The 19023-nt window shown below is 42.9% G+C and overlaps 1 protein-coding gene across 1 annotated transcript in view; it reads left to right on the top strand.

The window, feature by feature from the left end:
* LOC140462816 (neuronal acetylcholine receptor subunit alpha-4-like) overlaps positions 1 to 18982 on the top strand; it is a 28108-nt gene extending 9126 nt beyond the window's left edge. Inside the window, exons 3-6 of the mRNA XM_072556150.1 lie at positions 8 to 52; positions 160 to 269; positions 4337 to 5693; positions 16534 to 18982. Of these exons, the coding sequence (XP_072412251.1) occupies positions 8 to 52; positions 160 to 269; positions 4337 to 5693; positions 16534 to 16659 (1638 nt within the window). The 3' untranslated portion in view covers positions 16660 to 18982. The remainder of the gene's footprint in view (positions 1 to 7; positions 53 to 159; positions 270 to 4336; positions 5694 to 16533) is intronic.
* Positions 18983 to 19023: the final 41 nt, after the last annotated feature.

Here is a 19023-nt window from a genome sequence, read left to right on the forward strand (position 1 = left end):
TGCACAGGATGAAAAGAATCAAATGATGACCACGAATGTCTGGATCAAACAGGTAAGTTTTGGTCAAAAATCAACTTTGATTGTTTTGTTTCACTGGTTTCTATGAAAAGTCTCCATGTTTGATTTGTCCAACATCTTACCTTTTCTCTTGATTTTCAGGAATGGCATGATTTTAAACTCCGTTGGAATCCCTTGGAATATAGGAATGTCACCTCAATTAGAGTCCCCTCGGAGTTTCTCTGGAGACCTGATATTGTCCTCTACAACAAGTGGGTCACACCAAATGAATGTATTGACCTTGTTTGCTGTCAATTATTGGGATACAAGAATCCCTAAAATTAAAGACACAATAAAGCTGAGGGAGAGCTGGAGTTCATATGTAAACATTAGAATTGAAAGGCAAATTATATCAAATCTGAATTTAGACCACACTTGGAGTACCATATATATTTATGTATAGTATAGATTGAAGCTCTGGATTAGGTGCAATAATTTTTCCAAAGGTGATATTTGAAAAGTGGTGGATTGGAATTAATCCCCTGTGCCAGACATAATGTGCTACAGGTGACTAAATTAATGCAGAAACAAAACCAGAAGCTGCTGGAAAAGTTTAGCAGGTCTGACAGCATCTGTGAAGAGAAATCAGAGTTAACATATCAGGTCCAGAGACTGTTCCTCAGACTGGTGACAGTTAGGAAAATGTCAGTTTATCTGCAGAAGATCATGTGGGGGCAAGGGATGAGGATTAAACAATAGATAGGGATAGAGCCCAAAGAGAGAGACAAACAGTTGGAGAGATAAACCAACTCCTTTGTTTGTCCAACTGTCCTTCTCTCTCTCAGGACTCTATCCCCACCCCCTGCCCCCATCTCATCTTCTGCAGATAAACTGACATTTTCCCAGCTATCATCAATTCTGAGGAAGGGTCTCTGAATCTGAAAGGTTAACTCTGATTTTTCTTCACAGATGCTGCCAGACCTGCTGAGCTTTTCCAGCAATTCCTGTGTTTGTTTCTGCTTTACAGCATCTTCAATTCTTTCAGTTTTTAAATTAATGCAGAGCTTCCCCAGGAACCCTGCTTCCTTGGAGTAGCCAGCCAATCTGATTGGCTGGAAGGGCAGGCAGTTCCCAACAGTGCCTGCACTTCATATAAAGTTAAAAATCACCCAACAGCAGGTTATAGTCCAACAGGTTTATTTGGAAGCACTAGCTTTCGGAGTGCTGTTCCTTCATCAGGTGGTTGTGGAGAATAAGACTGTAAGACACAGAATTTATATGAAAAGTTTTCAGTGTGATGTAACTGAAGTTATATATTGAAAAGACCTGGATTGTTTGTTAAGTCTCTCATCTTTTAGAATGAACATGTTAGTTTCAGTTCTTTCATATGTAACTCACAAAACATTTTTTTTAGAAGTTACATTTTCAAGTGAACTATAACAATTGGTATCATGTCGGCCCAGATAATGTATTGAAGGTGTGAGCTTCCCTGTAGGGTTGTCTGTACCACGATGGTCAGACTGATTCTAATCTGAAAAATGGATTTACCGAATCTTACATGGATTAATGCAGTTTTTGCGCAAAGTAAAATGTAATTTTGCAAGTACAAATTCATCCCACAGACTTACATGTGTATGTGTGCATGTGGGTGGGTGTGTGTCTGTGTGTGGTGGGGGGCAGGTAATTAGTGTCTGTGAGAGAGTGTGTGTATGTGAGTGTAAAAGGGTATAGGTCTGTGAGAGGTTGTGTGTGGGAATGTATGTGTGAGCATATGAGAGTCTGCCTGAGTGTGTGTGTCTGTAAGAGAGTGTGTGTGTGTGGGAGTGTCTGTGTGTGTCTGTGTGTGTGTGGGGTGCAGTGGGGTCACCTGAAGTGTGACATGAACCCAAGGTCCCAGTTGAGGCCATTCCCCTGGGTACCGAACTTGGCTATTTTTTAGGGGTGTAGCACTTTGTAGTGGTGGTTGCCGGGACTGCAGCAGGGCCCAGGACAAAGGCTCCAGTGGATTCTGCATCCAGTTGGTCAGGGCCATTGGGTGGGCAGAGTTTGGTAACCTCAGGGAGGGAGGCAGGCATAAGGGGGGTGGGTTTCAAAGTCAATGTGGAGAGGAAATAGTTATGGTTACTAATGTGCAGATGAGGGGCAGGATCCAATGGGAATTGTTAATGTCAGGGTGAGGAAGCCCCTGATGTGTAGAGACCTGCCAAAGGTAGTAACCTCACCTTCATTCATAACTTTTGCAAAACCTTTTTAAAACTGGGCTGCTCTCTCCCACCCAGCAGCCCACACGCTGTACTATAGAGTAGTCTTGGGGTGAATTGAGCTTTTAACAAATTGTATTGATCCTAATTATTGGGTTAAATATCAATCATACCTGCGCATCCCCCAATTCCATTTCCATCCATTCTACCCTGTACAGCACACCCAGTGAGGGCGTGTAAAGACCAACTCATGGATCGACATTTAATTCTTAGGAGTAAATCACCATGACAACCTGAATGACTTGAGGATTTCCTAAATGGCAACAAAACCTTTCCCAACATTAGCTCCCGAGAATTTGAGCTCTCAGAAAGTGACACAAACATTTCGGGAATAATTCGACTGAACTATCATCTGTAGCAGTTCAGCCTTTCACTCAGTGAGCCGTGAGGGTGAGGACATAGGAACCTTTTCACTAGTAACTTGCAGAAATGAAATTTGATAAACAAGTTAAAACAGTAACGCTGATAGTGTCATGGAAATGACAGGGGAATGAGACTGATTATATTACTCTTTCAAGGAGCTAGTATGGACACAATGGGCTGAAGAGACTCCTTCTGTGATGCATATTTGTTATTGTAATTCCTGATTTATATAAAGAAAGGCAAAAAGCAAAAATGTAACAGAGACAGAAAATCTTATCATTCAATCCAGAAGAATAACAAGGTCTAGACAGTTAGGTGATGGAGGTGCCAATGTTAGACTGGGGTGGACAAGGTCAGAAGTCACACGACACCAGGTGATAGTCCAAAAGGTTGATTTGAAATCACAAGCTTTCAGAGCACTGCTCCTTCAGCCGGTGAAGTTAGTTAGGGAGAACAGGTTGCATCGAACTATTTTGTACTCCCTTGACTACAGGAGATTGAGTCATAATCTAATAAAAAGTTTTAAGATGTTGAAAGGATTTAATAGAATTGATGTGAAGAAACGATTTCACTGAGGAGAGATTAGAGTCCATGATGCCCTAGATTTATGAAGCCAGAGGACACAATCCTGGGGTGAAATCAGGAAGCACTCTTTTATACAAAGGACAATGGAAAACCTCAATGTTCTCCTTCCACCCACTGTTTTAAACCACAGTGGTACATGGTTTTGCCTGTTAAAGGCATTGGGTGACATGCAGTGTAGGTGGGGTAACTAGGGTTCAGGTGCATAGCAGCCATTAGCTAATTGACTAGCAGGACAGGCTGAGTGGACTCTTCCTGGTGCTAATGTTACTATGTTCCTAAAGAGAGGAACATAGGAGTTGAGTGAGTACGTGGGATTAGGAAACAGGTATTGCTTGAATGGAGGAAAACACCAACTTGGTTGGACCAAATAGGCCATGTTTTATGTGATTTATGTAACTCCATGACTGGGTTCCTGAAAACTCTATGCTACTTTCTCCCCACCCCCACCATCCTCTCATTTATCTCTCCACCCTTCAGGCACTCTGCCTGTATTCCTGATGAAGGACTATTGCCTGAAACGTCAATTTTCCTGCTCCTCGGATGCTGCCTGAACTGCTGTGCTTTTCCAGCACCACTAATCCAGAATCTGGGTTCTTTCATTAGGCAGCATGATGGCTCAGTGGTTAGCACCGTTGACTCATAGTGCCAGGAACCCAGGTTCAATTACACTCTTGAATAACTATCTGTGTGGAGTTTGCACACTCTCCCCGTGTCTGCGTGGATTTCCTCCGGGTGCCCCAGTCCAAAAATGTGCAGGTCAGGGTGAATTGGCCAGAGGAAATGTAGGGTTTCAGGAATGGGATGGGTCTAGGTAGGATGCTTTGGAGTGTCGGTGTGAATACGATGGGCTGAATGGCCTGCTTCCATGCTGTATGGATTTTCTTCTATCTCCCCTGGTATTTATCTTAAAACATTCTGCCTTTTGCTTTCAGAAATAGCTCAGATTGTTTTGTGACCAAGAAAGGTACGAGAATAGAATTGAATAGTAATTTATTGTCACTTGTATTTTTTTATAAAAACTACAGTGAAAAGTGTTTAAGTTGCTATACTCTGACACATATATTAATAACAGAAATCATATGTAAAGAAAAATTAAGACAAATCTCAGTCCTGTCTTTCTTTACTTGCAGTGCTGACGGAGACTTTGCCATCACCCACTTGACCAAGGCCCACCTGTTCCACAGCGGCAGGATCAAGTGGACTCCTCCTGCTATCTACAAGAGCTCCTGCAGTATTGACGTGACCTTCTTCCCGTTTGACCAGCAGAACTGTACCATGAAATTTGGATCATGGACATTTGACAAAGCCAAGATAGACCTGGTCAGCATGGCCAGGCATGTAGACCAGCAGGACTACTGGGAAAGTGGGGAATGGGTCATTATCAGTGCAGTTGGGAATTACAACATCAAAAAGTACGAATGTTGTCGCGAAGTCTACTCCGATATTACCTACTCCTTCCTGATCAGGCGCCTCCCTCTGTTCTACACCATCAACCTCATCATTCCCTGTTTGCTCATATCATGTTTAACAGTGTTGGTCTTTTACCTCCCCTCAGATTGTGGGGAAAAGATCACACTTTGTATCTCTGTGTTACTTTCTCTGACTGTCTTCCTACTCCTTATAACAGAGATTATTCCGTCCACATCCCTCGTCATCCCTCTGATTGGGGAATACCTTCTCTTCACAATGATATTTGTCACACTATCCATTATTATCACGGTGTTTGTGTTAAATGTTCACCATCGCTCCCCCCACACACACACCATGCCAGGTTGGGTCCGAAGGTTCTTTCTGGATTTTCTTCCTCGCGTTCTCTTCATGCAGCGGCCAATGGCTGTGATCACAAACTGTAATGAACTGATCATACCGATACACGAAGCCTCGAGCTCTCCAATGTACCCTCCCAAAGGTGAGGAAGAGCAAAACCAAATCTTGGCCCGAGGATCAGACCAACAATCGGGTACTAACCCATCATTGACGACTTCGTGTTATCTTCAGGAAGATCAGGGCACGCCCAAAACACAGTGCCCATCACAATCCTGCCCGGAGGACCAGTCCCAACCTCACTATCCATGTTCTTCACCCACCAATCTCCCTCATCACCGTATCAAAGAACAGCCCAAGGGGAGGTCATTGAGTCCTCAATACATTTGCAGGCAGGATGATTCGCTAGAGACTAATATCCACTGTAGGTCCCGCAGGATCCAGTACAGCCATCTACATGAGGATCTATCCTACTCGAATGGGCAACCCAGAGAGACTCAGCAATGCCATGAGAATGGAAATACACCTCAATCAGCTCCATCTTTGTGTAAAGGCAAACTTGGGAACAAGGTGAAGAGAACCGCCTCGGGCACAAAGCGAGAGTCAAAAGTAGCCAAGCGCAGAGAGCAGAAGATAGCAACATTAACCCCAGCTCTGAAATTGGCAGTGGAAAGTATTCATTACATTGCAAACCACTTACGAGCAGAGGATGCTGATTTCCTTGTAAGTAGTTATGTTATTGAACTTCGATATAGACATAGATTCAGTCAGATTTTTCTTGTCATTCACATTCTAATGAAACCTTATCAATAACACAATGACAAAGACATTTTATGATGACAGAATGGTATGTAAACACAAACGACTTTCAGTATTGACAGGAGGTTACTACCTCAATGGTATCAAATTAGGTAAAGGGGCTGTTCAGAGAGATCTGGGTGTTCTTGTCCACCAGTCAATGAAGGCAAGCATGCAGGTACAGCAGGTCGTGAAGAAGGCTAATAGCATGCTGGCCTTCATAACAAGAGGGATTGAGTATAGAAGCAAAGAGGTGCTTCTGCAGCTGTACAGGGCCCTGGTGAGACCACACCTGGAGTACTGTGTACAGTTCTGGTCTCCAAATTTGAGGAAAGACATTCTGGCTATTGAGGGAGTGCAGCGTAGGTTCACGAGGTCAATTCCTGGAATGGCAGGATTGCCTTACACGGAAAGACTGAAGCGACTGGGCTTGTATACCCTTGAGTTTAGAAGACTGAGAGGGGATCTGATTGAAACGTATAGGCTTATGAAAGGACTGGACACTCTGGCAGGAGGGAACATATTTCCGTTGATGGGGGAGTGCCGAACCAGAGGACACAACTTAAAAATACGGGGTAGACCATTTAGGACAGAGATGAGGAGAAACTACTTCACCCAGAGAGTGGTGGCTGTGTGGAATGCTCTGCCCCAGAGGGCAGTGGAGGCCCAGTCTCTGGATTCTTTTAAGAAAGAATTGGATAGAGCTCTTAAAGATAGTGGAGTCAAGGGGTATGGAGATAAGGCTGGAACAGGATACTGATTAGGAATGATCAGCCATGATCATATTGAATGGCGGTGCAGGCTCGAAGGGCAGAATGGCCTACTCCTGCATCTATTGTCTATTGTCTATTGTCTATTGTCTATTGAGGTCACCTGTATTGCTGGCAGCAAAAAGGAGGGCACATATTGTTTAGAAGATAAGATTAAATGTGATAAGACAAACAGCAGGATCTCAGGGTATGCACTCACAAATCTTTAAAAAATAAGGGGCCAGAACTATAAGATATTCTCGAAGAATTGGACTTTAATCAGAACTCAGCTGCAGTATGGTGCCTAGTTCTGCTCTCCAGATTTCAAAAATGAGATAGAAGAGAGAGTGCCAGAATTCTGAAGTGTATAACTTTTTGTTCTTGACTCCCCAAAGCCTGTCCACCATCTACAAGGCACAAGTCAGGAGTGTGATGGAATACTCCCCACTTGCCTGGATAGGGGCAGCTGCAACTACACTCAAGAAGCTCAACACCATCCAGGACAAAACAGCCTGCTTGATTGGTACCCACAAACATCCACTCCCTCCCCCACTGACGCTCAGTAGAAGCAGTGTGTGCTATCTACAAGAAGCACTGCAGAAATTCACCTCAGACAGCACCTTCCAAACCCCCGACCATTTCAATCTAGAAGAATACGGACTGTAAGTAAATGGGATCACTACTCCCTCCACGTTCTCCATGCCACTCTCCATCCTGATTTGGAAATATATTCCTATTCCTTCAGCGTTACTGGGTCACAAACCTGGAATTCCCAGTAGGTGGGTCGACCTACAGCACACAGTCTGCAGCTCACTCTCACCTTCTCAAGGGGCAACTAGAGACGGGTAATAAGTGCTGGGCCCAGCCAGTGACACCCGCGTCCCATGAGTGAATGAAGGAAAAGGTTTATGAAAGTGATTTCAGGGAGCAGAAGCTTCAATAATGAAGAAAGATTGGAGTATTACAGAGAGGGCAAGAGGAGGTTTGACAGAAGTTTTTAAAATTGTGAAGGGCCTGGACAAAATAAATAGGGAGAAACTATTTCTGCTTGTAAAAAGAATGAGAATGTGAGAACACAGATTTTAAAGTAATTTGTAAAAGAAGTAAATGCAATGTGACAAAAAAAAATTCACACAATGAGTGGTGTGGAAATCAGGTGGAGCTGGGTTCCACTGAGGCATTTAAGAGGGCACTGGATAATTATTTAAACAGAAACAATGAGCAAGGTCACAGGGAAAGGGCAAGAGATTGACTCTAGGTCATAACGCTCAATCAGAGAGCCAGTGCAGATGCAATGGACCGAAGGGCCTCCTTTGGCACTGTAACAATGTTATGATTCTCTGCAGAATCCCAGTAAGGAATCAGGAGAAACTTCAGCCGTGAAAATGTGGAACTTGCCAGGGTGTGGTTGAGTTGAATAAGATTGAAGCATTAAGGGGCAAGCTAGAGAAGCTCATGAGGGAGAAGGGAGCAAAAGGGAAAATGATGATGGGGTTAGATGAAGGTCACAAGAGATTGAGTATTGAGGAGAACATCATATTTCTCATCACTCCAGAGAACTGAGCACAGCTTCCAGGTAATTACTCAAGTGCAGTGCGGATCGAGTGCGTCACTGTCAGAGGAACTGTCAAACAGATGAAGAGTTAAAGTTATGTACACACTCCCAGAGGCCACTATTTGAGAAAAGCATGGAGCTCTCCGTAGTGTTCTGGTTGATATTTATCTCTCAACGAACGTCACTAACAGATAAATAATCTGGTCTATATCACATTTTTGTGGGACCTGGTGGAGAAATTGGTTACAGCATTCCCCGCATTTGATAGTGATTATGTTATTGAGCATAAAGCAGTTTGTGACCTCCTGACATCATGAAAGGTGCTATATAAATGCAAGTCTTTCTCTTTCTGTAACCTTGATGGTTTTTTTCCGTGGGAGAGGTCTATTTGGACAGGGACACATTTTGGTTCCTGTAATTGCCGCCTGAGTGTTCTTGGCTCTCCCCCTTGATTTGTGCCCTAACCTGTGTTATTGGGGTTCCACCAAATTCCTGTTAGTTATGGGAGCAGCACAACAGGAAGTGTAAAGGCAGTGTGAGTAAAAGAGCATTTTGATTTAATTCACGGCAACAGGCATGTTCCATGAATAAAAATGCTCTGAAAGCAATCTGCTGTCAACTTGTCATCTTGCCTTTGTCAGTCTGAGCCTGTCAGGGACAATCAACTTGGTCACAAGGTGCTACATTAACAGATCCGCATCAAGGTTGACAACTTAGCTCTGAAGGACATCGTTTATGTGGAGCCTGTTAGTATAGAACTGTATCAAGTCTGATGTCTGATAAATTGTCTCTTAATCTTTATCTGAGGGATCTGCAAACAAATTATGGAAAACACCATCTTAAAATGTTCAGTGTTTAAGCCCACTTCTCAAATGCTAATCCTTGGATAAAATTTTAATTTCTTAGCTCATGCTTTGTTCTCCCTTGTCAGTGACGATATCGCATTTCGAGATTAATCATTTGATGTTATCTTGGACTAAATTCACCCAAAGATCAAATGTGACATTATGCCCTTTGCAACCTATTCACAGCCAATAGCAAATGACACCAAGGCCAAACGACGATAGGAGATAGGAACAGGAGTTCTGCCCCTCGTGCCTGTCCTATCCTTCAATGAGCTCACGCCATAGACCTGCCTTTGGCTCATATCCCTTAAAATCTTTGCTGAACAAAAAAGACTCATCTCTCTCCAATTTACAATTATCAATTGCTCCAGCATCCACTGCCATTTGTGAAGAGAATTCCAAATCTCTCCCACCCTGTGTGTGTAGAATGCTTCCTAACACCTCTCCTGAATGCTCTGGCCCTCATTCTCAGTTTACATCCCCTAGTTCTAGAATCCCTAACGTCTTGAAAGCTTCAATTGGATCACCCCATAACCTTCTAAAATCTGGAGAAAACTGGCCTAATTTGTACAACCTCTCCTCATAACATTAACTCCTGATGCCCAGGTATCATTCTTGTAAACCTACGTTGCACTCCTCCAAGATCAATCTACCCTTTTTAAGGTGAGCGTTGTTATGCTAAATGGACTGAGAAATATATTGAATTTCCTACAGCAGTTGGAAAGTATATTTAGACAGCATTGAGCAAGATATAATGTATCGGAAAATGATGATTGTCATGACCAGGCAGAATAAAATGCCCTCTGTGCCCTCCAGTAGGGATTGAACCATTTCCTAAGCCAAATATAATGAGCTGACATAAAGCCTGGTGTAGCAGAGGCCATATGCATTAACCAGTCTCCAGAAATCGTCTCCCTTCTCAAAGGTGACCCTCACAGAATCTTTGTACAGATACCTTTCATCAGATCAAATTTGAGACAAAGCTTCTGTTGGATCAGAACATTGAATAATGATCATTGAAGGCAGCTCAGTTCTATCTGACTTTAGCAAAGAAATTCAGATGATAGTCGAGTGGTATTACCACTGAACTGTTAATCCTGAGATCCAGGTAATCTTCTAGGGACCCGGATTTGAAACCCACCACGGCAGATGGTGATGTTGTATTCAATTTTTAAAAATGTAGTTAAGAGTCTAATGATGTTGATTGCCAGGATAAAAAACCCCATCTGGTTCAATCATGTCCTTTTGGGAAGGAAACAGCCATCCTTACCTGGTCTGGCCTACACGTGACTCCAGACCCACAGCAACGTGGCTGACTCTTAACTGCCCTGTGGGTAATTAGGGATGGGTAATAAATGCTGGGCCTAGCTAGTGATGCCCATATCCTGTGAATGGATTTTAAAAAACATTTGTGTTGTGCTGTAAGGTGACTGTAATATAATAACCAAGATGTTGCGTTGCTCCCGGTAGTTCAGCAGTACTCTGACCTGTACCATACCTATGATTCTCAAGGTTAAAAGCAGAGATTATGAATCATATCACAAAGTCTGACAAAGTTCTACATAATATCTGTGACACAGAAATGAACCATTTGGTCCAGTTGGTCTGCGCTGAGGATTCTACTCTGTACAAGTCTTTTTCCACCCTCTTCATCTCAAGGCCATAAGAAATAGAAACAGTAGTAGGCCATTCGGCCCCTCCCCAATTCAATATGATCCTGGCTGATCTGACAACATTTCTCACATTCACTTTCCTGCCCTTTCTCCTTGATTCCCTGACTGATCAAGAATCTATCGATCTTAGCCTTAAATCTGCACAAGGACTCTGCCCCCATGGCTCTCTGTGGCAAGGGGTTCCAAATACTCGTAACCCTCTGAGAGAAGAAATTCCTCTTCATCTCAGTCTTAAATTGGCACCTCTTTATTCTTATAGAGACAGTGCCCTCTGGTCCTACACTCTCCCATGGCGGGGAGTACCCTCTCAGTATTTACCCTGTCAAGCCTCTTAAGAATCCTGTATGATCATCTCTCAACCCATCAGCATAACCTTCTACATCTGTCTGTCTTTTGTATTTATCTTTCTCTTATATTTATCAATACCGTTCACCTCAAATATTCCTTGTGGTTATGGGTTGCCACCCTTCACTGGCTAACAGTGTTTCTTCTCAGTTCTTACTGGATTTTTGAGGGCCAGCAGCATTCAGTGTAATGTTAAGGTTGTTTCATTAAACAAGGAAGATTTAAAAGAGGTAAAATGACCGATCAATGTCTGAAATTTACTACAGGGGACTGTGTGCTAAATTTATACAACTTTGGTGCCACAGACATAATGTATAATTACAAACTGAAAGATTTATCATTGCATTAAGGGAGTCATTCTATAGTAATTCTCTTATACCACTGTCTGGCTTTCAGCAGAGTTGCTACATTGCTAGAGTTTCCCTTTGGTGTGGCTACTGTCTAATTGTTATCCACCAGTGTTGTGGTTAAAGAATCAGTTCAACAGATTATCCTCAGGACAGTGATCATTCGCTGTACCAACAGAATGGTTACATGGTACAGGAGGTACAAGGTGACGTGAGGGGTGGCATTACAAATTTTTCATTGAACTTGTTCAAGTGACAATAAGGGCTATTCTATTCTATTCACACCAGTCCTCAGAACTAGCAACACACCGAAGGTCTCGCCACTGACCATCTCCCCTCATTTTCCAATAATAATCTAATTTCCTCTTGAATCCCTCTCAATTTGACGTGCCTGCACCACCCTCTTAGGCAGAGCATTACAGATCTCAATCACCACAATGTTTTCCTTCTGTCATCAATTAGAGTCATAGAGATGTACAGCATGAAAACAGATCCTTCAGTACAACTTGTCTTTGCCAACCAGATATCCTAAATTAATCCAGTCTCATTTGCCAGCACTTGTCTCATATTCCTCTGAACCCTTCCTATTCACATACCCATCCATTGCCTTTTAAATGTTGCAATTGTACCAGCCTCCACCACATCCTCTGGCAGCTCATTCCATACACATAGATTAGATTAGATTACTTACAGTGTGGAAACAGGCCCTTCGGCCCAATAAGTCCACACCGCCCCGCCGAAGCGTAACCCACCCATACCCCTACATCTACATCTACCCCTTATCTAACACTACAGACAATTTAGCATGGCCAATTCACCTGACCTGCACATCTTTGGACTGTGGGAGGAAACCGGAGCACCCGGAGGAAACCCACGCAGACACAGGGAGAACGTGCAAACTCCACACAGTCAGTTGCCTGAGGCGGGAAATGAACCTGGGTCTCTGGCGCTGTGAGGCAGCAGTGCTAACCACTGTGCCACCGTGCCACCCACACACATCACCCTCTGTGTGAAAATGTTGCCCCTCGGGGTCCCTTTTAAATCATTCCCCTCTCACCTTAAAACTATGCCCTCCAGTCTTGGACTCCACTACCCTGGGGAAAAGACCTTGTCCAGTTATCCTATCTATGCCCCTCATGATTTTTAAAAACTTCTATAAGGTCACTCCTCAGCCTCCGAAACTCCAGGGAAAATAGCCCCAGTCTATGCCACCTCTCCCTAGAGTTCAAACGTTCCAACCCCGGCAACATTCTTGCAAATCTTTTCTGAATCCTTTCAAGTTCCACAACATTCTTCCAATCACAGGGAGACCATAATTGAATGCAGTGTTCTGAAAGTGGCCTAACCAATGTCTTTTTCAGCGCAAAATGACCTCCCAACTCCTGTACTCAATACTCTGACCAATAAAGGAAAGCATACCAAACACCTTCTTCACTATCCTATCTACCTGCGACTCCACTTTCAAGGAGCTTTAACCTGCACAAAGGTCTCTTTGTTCAGCAACACTTCCCCAGGCTCTACTATAGATGTATAAATCTTGCTCTGATTTGCCTTTTCAAAATGCAGTGCCTCACATAAATTAAACTCCATCTGCTATTCCTTGCCCATCTGATCAAGGTCCCTTTGTACTCCGAGATAACCTTCTTTACTGTCCACTACACCTCCAATTTTGGTGTCATCAATTAATTTGCTTTTGTAAATTATCTCAAATCTGTGCCTGCCCTATCATGACTCTCAGGTTCTCAATTCCTTTGTGACCAGGCACTGTTTTCCTCTACTCTGTCCTGATCCCTCAATTTTAAAACATCTTATAAAATCTTGTCACAGCTTTCTCTTCTCTATGGACACCAATCTATACATATAACTGATGTTCCTAATCCCTGAAACCACTCTCATACATCTTTCCTCTATTGTCATGAAAGGTGTGTGATTTCTATACCTAAATGTCAATTTTTTTAGAGTTATAATTTCAAACTAGTCATATGTGATGATTGTTAAATTTTTTGATTGAGCTTTAAAAATTACCTCGGTTACTCTTCTCAGATCCACCATTTTAAACCTGTATGGCCTCCAGGAGATTCCTGAAGAAGGGCTTATGCCCGAAACGTCGATTCTCCGGCTCCTTGGATCCTGCCTGACCTGCTGCGCTTTTCCAGCAACACATTTTTCAGCTCTGATCTCCAGCATCTGCAGTCCTCACTTTCTCCTGGCCTCCAGGAGTGTTAATGGAAGTTTATTTTGAGCAGGATTATGGCAGGAGCAGAAAATATTGAAAGACATTAGCTTGCTTTTGTGTTTAGAATAAGCAAGGATTGATTTTAATGTAGAAAAACACAGAGTTGGAAAGCATTTGGATGACTTGAAAGAAACTCGACTAAACTTAGATGCAGGTATTGTTTTTTCCCCTGAGAAAGGAAATTGTTCAGATCAGTTAAGGAAACAAGCTGCTTCAGTTAGAAAAAGGGTTTATTTTGTGAAACTTTAAGAAATAGAGTGTTTGATGAGAAACGTGCATTGGTTATTCAAAGTTGACAAAGTCAAAGCTCTCAATTGTGTGAGTGATCAAAGGTGGAAAGGCTTTGTGGGGCACAGCACCAGAACTGAGAAGAAGCACTTAACTGAAATTTGTGGATAGAGCATAGAACATTATAGCACAGTACAGCTCACCCCCGCCTTCTCAAGGGGCAACTGGGAATGGGCAATAAATGCTGGCCCAGCCAGGGATACCCACATCCCACAAATAAATAAAACATATCTTTAGGCAGTCCATATGCACCACATCCACAGCACTCCCCTAACAAAAAACTCTCAAGTAATTTAACTAGACATCATTTGTCCTTAACAACTCCATTCTGGATGTCCTTAATAAAACCATATTTGCTCAAGTGACTTTTGGTGTTGTCCCAAATTAATATTTCTAGATGTTTCTCCACTGCCAAGGTTAATATGATTGGCCTGTAGTTGCTTGACTCAATTTCACATTATTTTTGAACAAAGATATAAACTTTGTTGTTCCCCAGTGCTGTGTCATCAACCTAAGTCAACACAAGACTGAGGAATTATAGCCAGTACCTCTACAAACTATAATTCTCTTTTCCCTCAGTTTCATTGGGTATATCCATCCCAGTGTTAGTGCCTAATCACCTGTAGGTATACGCAGGCTATCATCCTCCCTATCAATTTTAACCACCTGAAGTAAAGCCATATTGGACTCAAAACATTAACACTATTTGCCTGCACAGAACCTGCCAGACTTTCTGAGGGCCTCTATACCTTTCTGTTTTTATTTCAGATCTCCAGCATCTGCAGCATTTTGCTTTGTTTCCTGTCAGACATCTGACAAAAGCATTATATTCATCTTCATTTTAATCCTTTTACTTTTACTCACCTGGATTGTTGGATCTCTTTGCTTTGCCATTCTCCTTCCAGGGAATTTTCCTTGGCTGCACCTGAACTCTCATTTCTTTAAAGGTTGTATTTCATTTAGCTCCTTGTTTACAATGTACCTGGGCTGGATCCTTTCTGGAGTTGAATTTCCCCTCAGTTAACTATTCTTAATCTGGATATTTCTTTGTCTTTTTACAGACCTTACAATATAAAGATCATTGTCTTCTAAACACTCCCCCCATTTCATTCCCATGAACCAATATCACCTTTATTGTTGAATTGGGGATATGCAGTCCACGAGCTCCATCCCTTCTCTCCCTTTATTCTCCTGCTATCCCAGATTACATGCAAATAATTAAAGTGCCCCCATTCTATAATTTTGCATCTCTCTGAAATGTATTTGCAGATTGGTTCCTCTGTACATTTCTCACTAGTCAGTAGCTCATAGACTGCAGTGAGCAATATGATTGTACCTTTTTTGTTTCTTAACCAAAGCCATACTGATTCTGTCCTTGACCTTTTGTGGGACATTCCGTGTTAGATTAGATTAGATTACTTACAGTGTGGAAACAAGCCCTTCGGCCCAACAAGTCCACACCGACCCGCCGAAGCGCAACCCACCCATACCCCTACATTTACCCCTTACCTAACACTATGGGCAATTTAGCATGGCCAATTCACCTGACCCTTGCACATCTTTGGACTGTGGGAGGAAACCGGAGCACCCAGAGGAAACCCACGCAGACACGGGGAGAACGTGCAAACTCCACACAGTCAGTCGCCTGAGGCGGGAATTGAACCCGGGTCTCTGGCGCTGTGAGGCAGTGCTAACCACTGTGCCACCATGTCTCTCAGTATTTAACACCCAGTCCACTTTTTCTTTGAGTCGCAGCTCCATGATAGCTATAGCATCATACTTATACCTGGCAATCTGGGTCTGTAAACTCTTATTGACCAATGTGTTCCAAAATGTAATTGCACAGCAACAAAGAGAATGACTTCTCTCAGGAGGTGGTGAATTTTTGAAATTCTTTACCACAGAGGGTTGTTAAAGTTGGGCTGTTCAGATTATTTAAGGCTGAGAGAGAGTATTTAGTCTGGAAAGGAATCAAGGGGCTTGAGGAAATTGTCAGAAAAATGCAGCTGAATATTATCACAGCCATGATCTCATCGCCTGGCAGAGCAGATGGGCTGCTTGGAAGGTTTATGGTCTCAGCACACTCTGTGCATCCACTCACAGTGACTGTAGTACATTCTCAATTCCGCAGAACTCACTGATAATTTGCTATTTCCTACACTAGGAGACAGTGAGGTCTGCAGGTGCTGGAGATCAGAGTCAAGTGTGTGTTGCTGGAAAAGCACAGCAGGTCAGACAGGATGATTCCTGATGAAGGGCTCTGGTCTGAAACGTTGATTCGCCTACTTCTCGGATGCTGCCAGACCTGCTGTGCTTTTCCAGCAACACACTCTTGATCCTATTTCCTACCCTAGGCTTATCCGTCTCACCCAGTATTCTGTGTATGTGGTATCACTCCCTATTATTATCTCCTGGTTTTCACACCCTTGCCAAGCGAGCTTAAATCTTCCTATGTAGTTGAAAAGATGATCCCTTATTGGTTGAATGAAATATTCTGTGTTCAGTGATAGGTTGCTCAGTTGAAACTGGAATATTTATTTCCTCTGGTTCAATGTTCGCCTTGTTCCTGTTTTGTGTCGAGTCATAGCAAGTGTTGACACTGCTGAGATTGGGCAGTTCAGGATGGGGTTCCCACGGTTTGTTAGCCTCCGTCCCAAAGCAGCACTTTCTTGTGTTCCTTGTGGTTTGCCCTTTTACCCAGGATTGATGATGTTCTCTGATTTTCAGGTGAAGGAAGACTGGAAGTACGTCGGCATGGTGATTGACCGTATCTTCCTGTGGATTTTTATTTTAATTTGCGTACTGGGAACGCTGGGCCTCTTCCTGCCTCCTTGGATGGCAGGAATGCTGTGAGAATGAAAGACATCAACAAACCCATGGCAAGATAGACCACTTCGATGGGAGTGATGGGACTGTTACTTTGACCTCCGTCTCCACCTCTCCATCACTTCCCAGTTATTGGAAACTACATTAAGGAAGATAAGAATTGTCTGGGCAAGAGAAATATCATTTTACTCTTCTGTAAATATTAGGTGACATTACTATTATATCACAACTGCAACATTGAACTGAAAGGTTTAAACCATCAGGACTTCCTTTACAAAATCAGAAGTCACATGACACTAGGTTATAGTCCAACAGGTTTGTTTGAAATCACACGCTTTCGAAGCGCTGCTTCACTTGACAAAGGCTCACTGGACTTTACATTAGGCACTTGTAATTTCAAACAAACCTGTTGGACTATAACCCGGTGTCGTGTAACTTCTGACTTTGTCCACCCCAGGCCAACACCCCCACTTCCACATCTTTAGAAAGATGAAGGCCAAAAGAAGCAATCTTTAAGATTACAAAAGGACTCAATGGGTTAGACACGGAAAAGGTGTTGCCACTGGTGGGCAGGAGCAGAAAGAAGACCACAATAAAACATAATCACCAAAAAATCTATTCAGGAGAAACTTCCTTACTCAGAGAATGGTGAGAATGTGGAAATGAATATCACAGTAAGTAGTTGAGGTGAATAAGGTAGATATATTGAATAAACACACAATGGGAAAAGGGATTGGAGTATATATTGATAGGGTGAGAAACCAAGTGGTGGGAGGGGGCTTATCCAGTGTGAATCAGTTGGGCTGAATGGCCTTACACTGCTATGAAAACCCTGACAACAAAGAACAATTAATCCATTTTTAACTAAATATATAGAAATGTAGAAACCAGGAGCAGGAGTAGGCCATTCGGCCCTTTGAACCTGCTTCCCCCAGTCAATACAATCATGGCTGATTGTCCAACTCAGTCCCCTGTTCCTGTTTTCTCCCCCATTACCTTTGATTCCTTTAACCAGAAGAACGATATCTAACTCCTGGATAAAAGCAAATTCCTACGGATGCTGGAATCTGAAACCAAAAGAGAAAATGCTGGAAAATCTCAGCAGGTCTGGCAGCATCTGTAAGGAGAGAAAAGAGCTGATGTTTCGAGTTTAACTGACCCTTTGTCAAAGCTCAAAAAAGGGAGAAATAGGGAGGTATTTATACTAGGCTGAGAGAAGGGGAGTCATGGTCCCAGAAGCAAAGGTAGCAACAAAGAGGTGACAATGACCGTGCATAGAGAGATTATAGGGAGATTAGAAACTGGGAATGACCAAGGCTGAAGCCAGTGCTATGTGACAAAATATGTGGGGGATGGAGGGGGGATGGGTGAAGCAGAGGCAAAATGGAAAACAGGGGAGAAGGGTAGCAAAGAGGGAAGAGGAGAGGAAAAAGGTGATGGGAGAGTGGGGAGCAAGAGGAAGAGACACAATCAAGAAATAAGAGGTACAGAACAGTGAAAAAAATATAAAAAAAGATAAATAAAATAAATGAAATAAAATTATCTGAAGTTGTTGAATTCAGTGTTGAGGCCAGCAGGCTGTAACGGGCCTAGTCGGAAGATGAGATGCTGTTCCTTCAGTTTGCGTTGAGCTTCACTGGAACATTGCAGCAATGATACCTGGCTCAGCATTCAGGTGTTAAGAGATTTGGGGGTAGATAGGGATGTGGAATTCAAAGCATCAACACATCTTCCATGAATGGAAGGGCAGGTATGAGGGGCAGAATGGTCTACTTCTGCTCCCATTTTATATGTTCACCTGCATGGTTAAGACTCAGTAGCTAGTTATGTACACCTGAGTTGCATAACATTTCTTCTGCAACCTCAGACTCGATGGGCCAAATGGCCTCTTTCTGCTCTATAGGGATTCTATGATTCCAAGATTCTAGACTTAAGAGTAATTACGCATTACAATTAGCAACTTGATGAAATCAAACAAAAAACTGCAGATGCTGGAGATCTGAAACAAAAACAGAGAGTGCTGGAGAAACTCAGCAGGTTCTGCAGCAGCTGTGGAGAGTGAAATAGAGTCAATGGCATGAGTCTAGCGAGGCTTTGTCAGAACTGACGTGGATTTAGCACAGAATTGGTTATCTCCTCCCAGCACCAGTCCATTATAGCCTGATGTGTGGAGTTTATCTTGTCATGACAGGTAATCCTCTCAGACACTAACTGTTTTAAATAACACAGGGGGGCTGGAAGACACCTGGGTACATGGAGTTACAGTGTGATACTGACAGAGAAAACAGTTTACATCAGCACAGGGAATGATGTAGCATCCTATGATCATAATCTTGCTCTCCAATAGCCTCATAGCCTAACTTCTGTTAGACGCTGTCACTGTTGTTATGT

Source organism: Chiloscyllium punctatum, chromosome 37 (assembly GCF_047496795.1).
Source record: "Chiloscyllium punctatum isolate Juve2018m chromosome 37, sChiPun1.3, whole genome shotgun sequence".
Taxonomy (NCBI): Eukaryota; Metazoa; Chordata; class Chondrichthyes; order Orectolobiformes; family Hemiscylliidae; genus Chiloscyllium; species Chiloscyllium punctatum.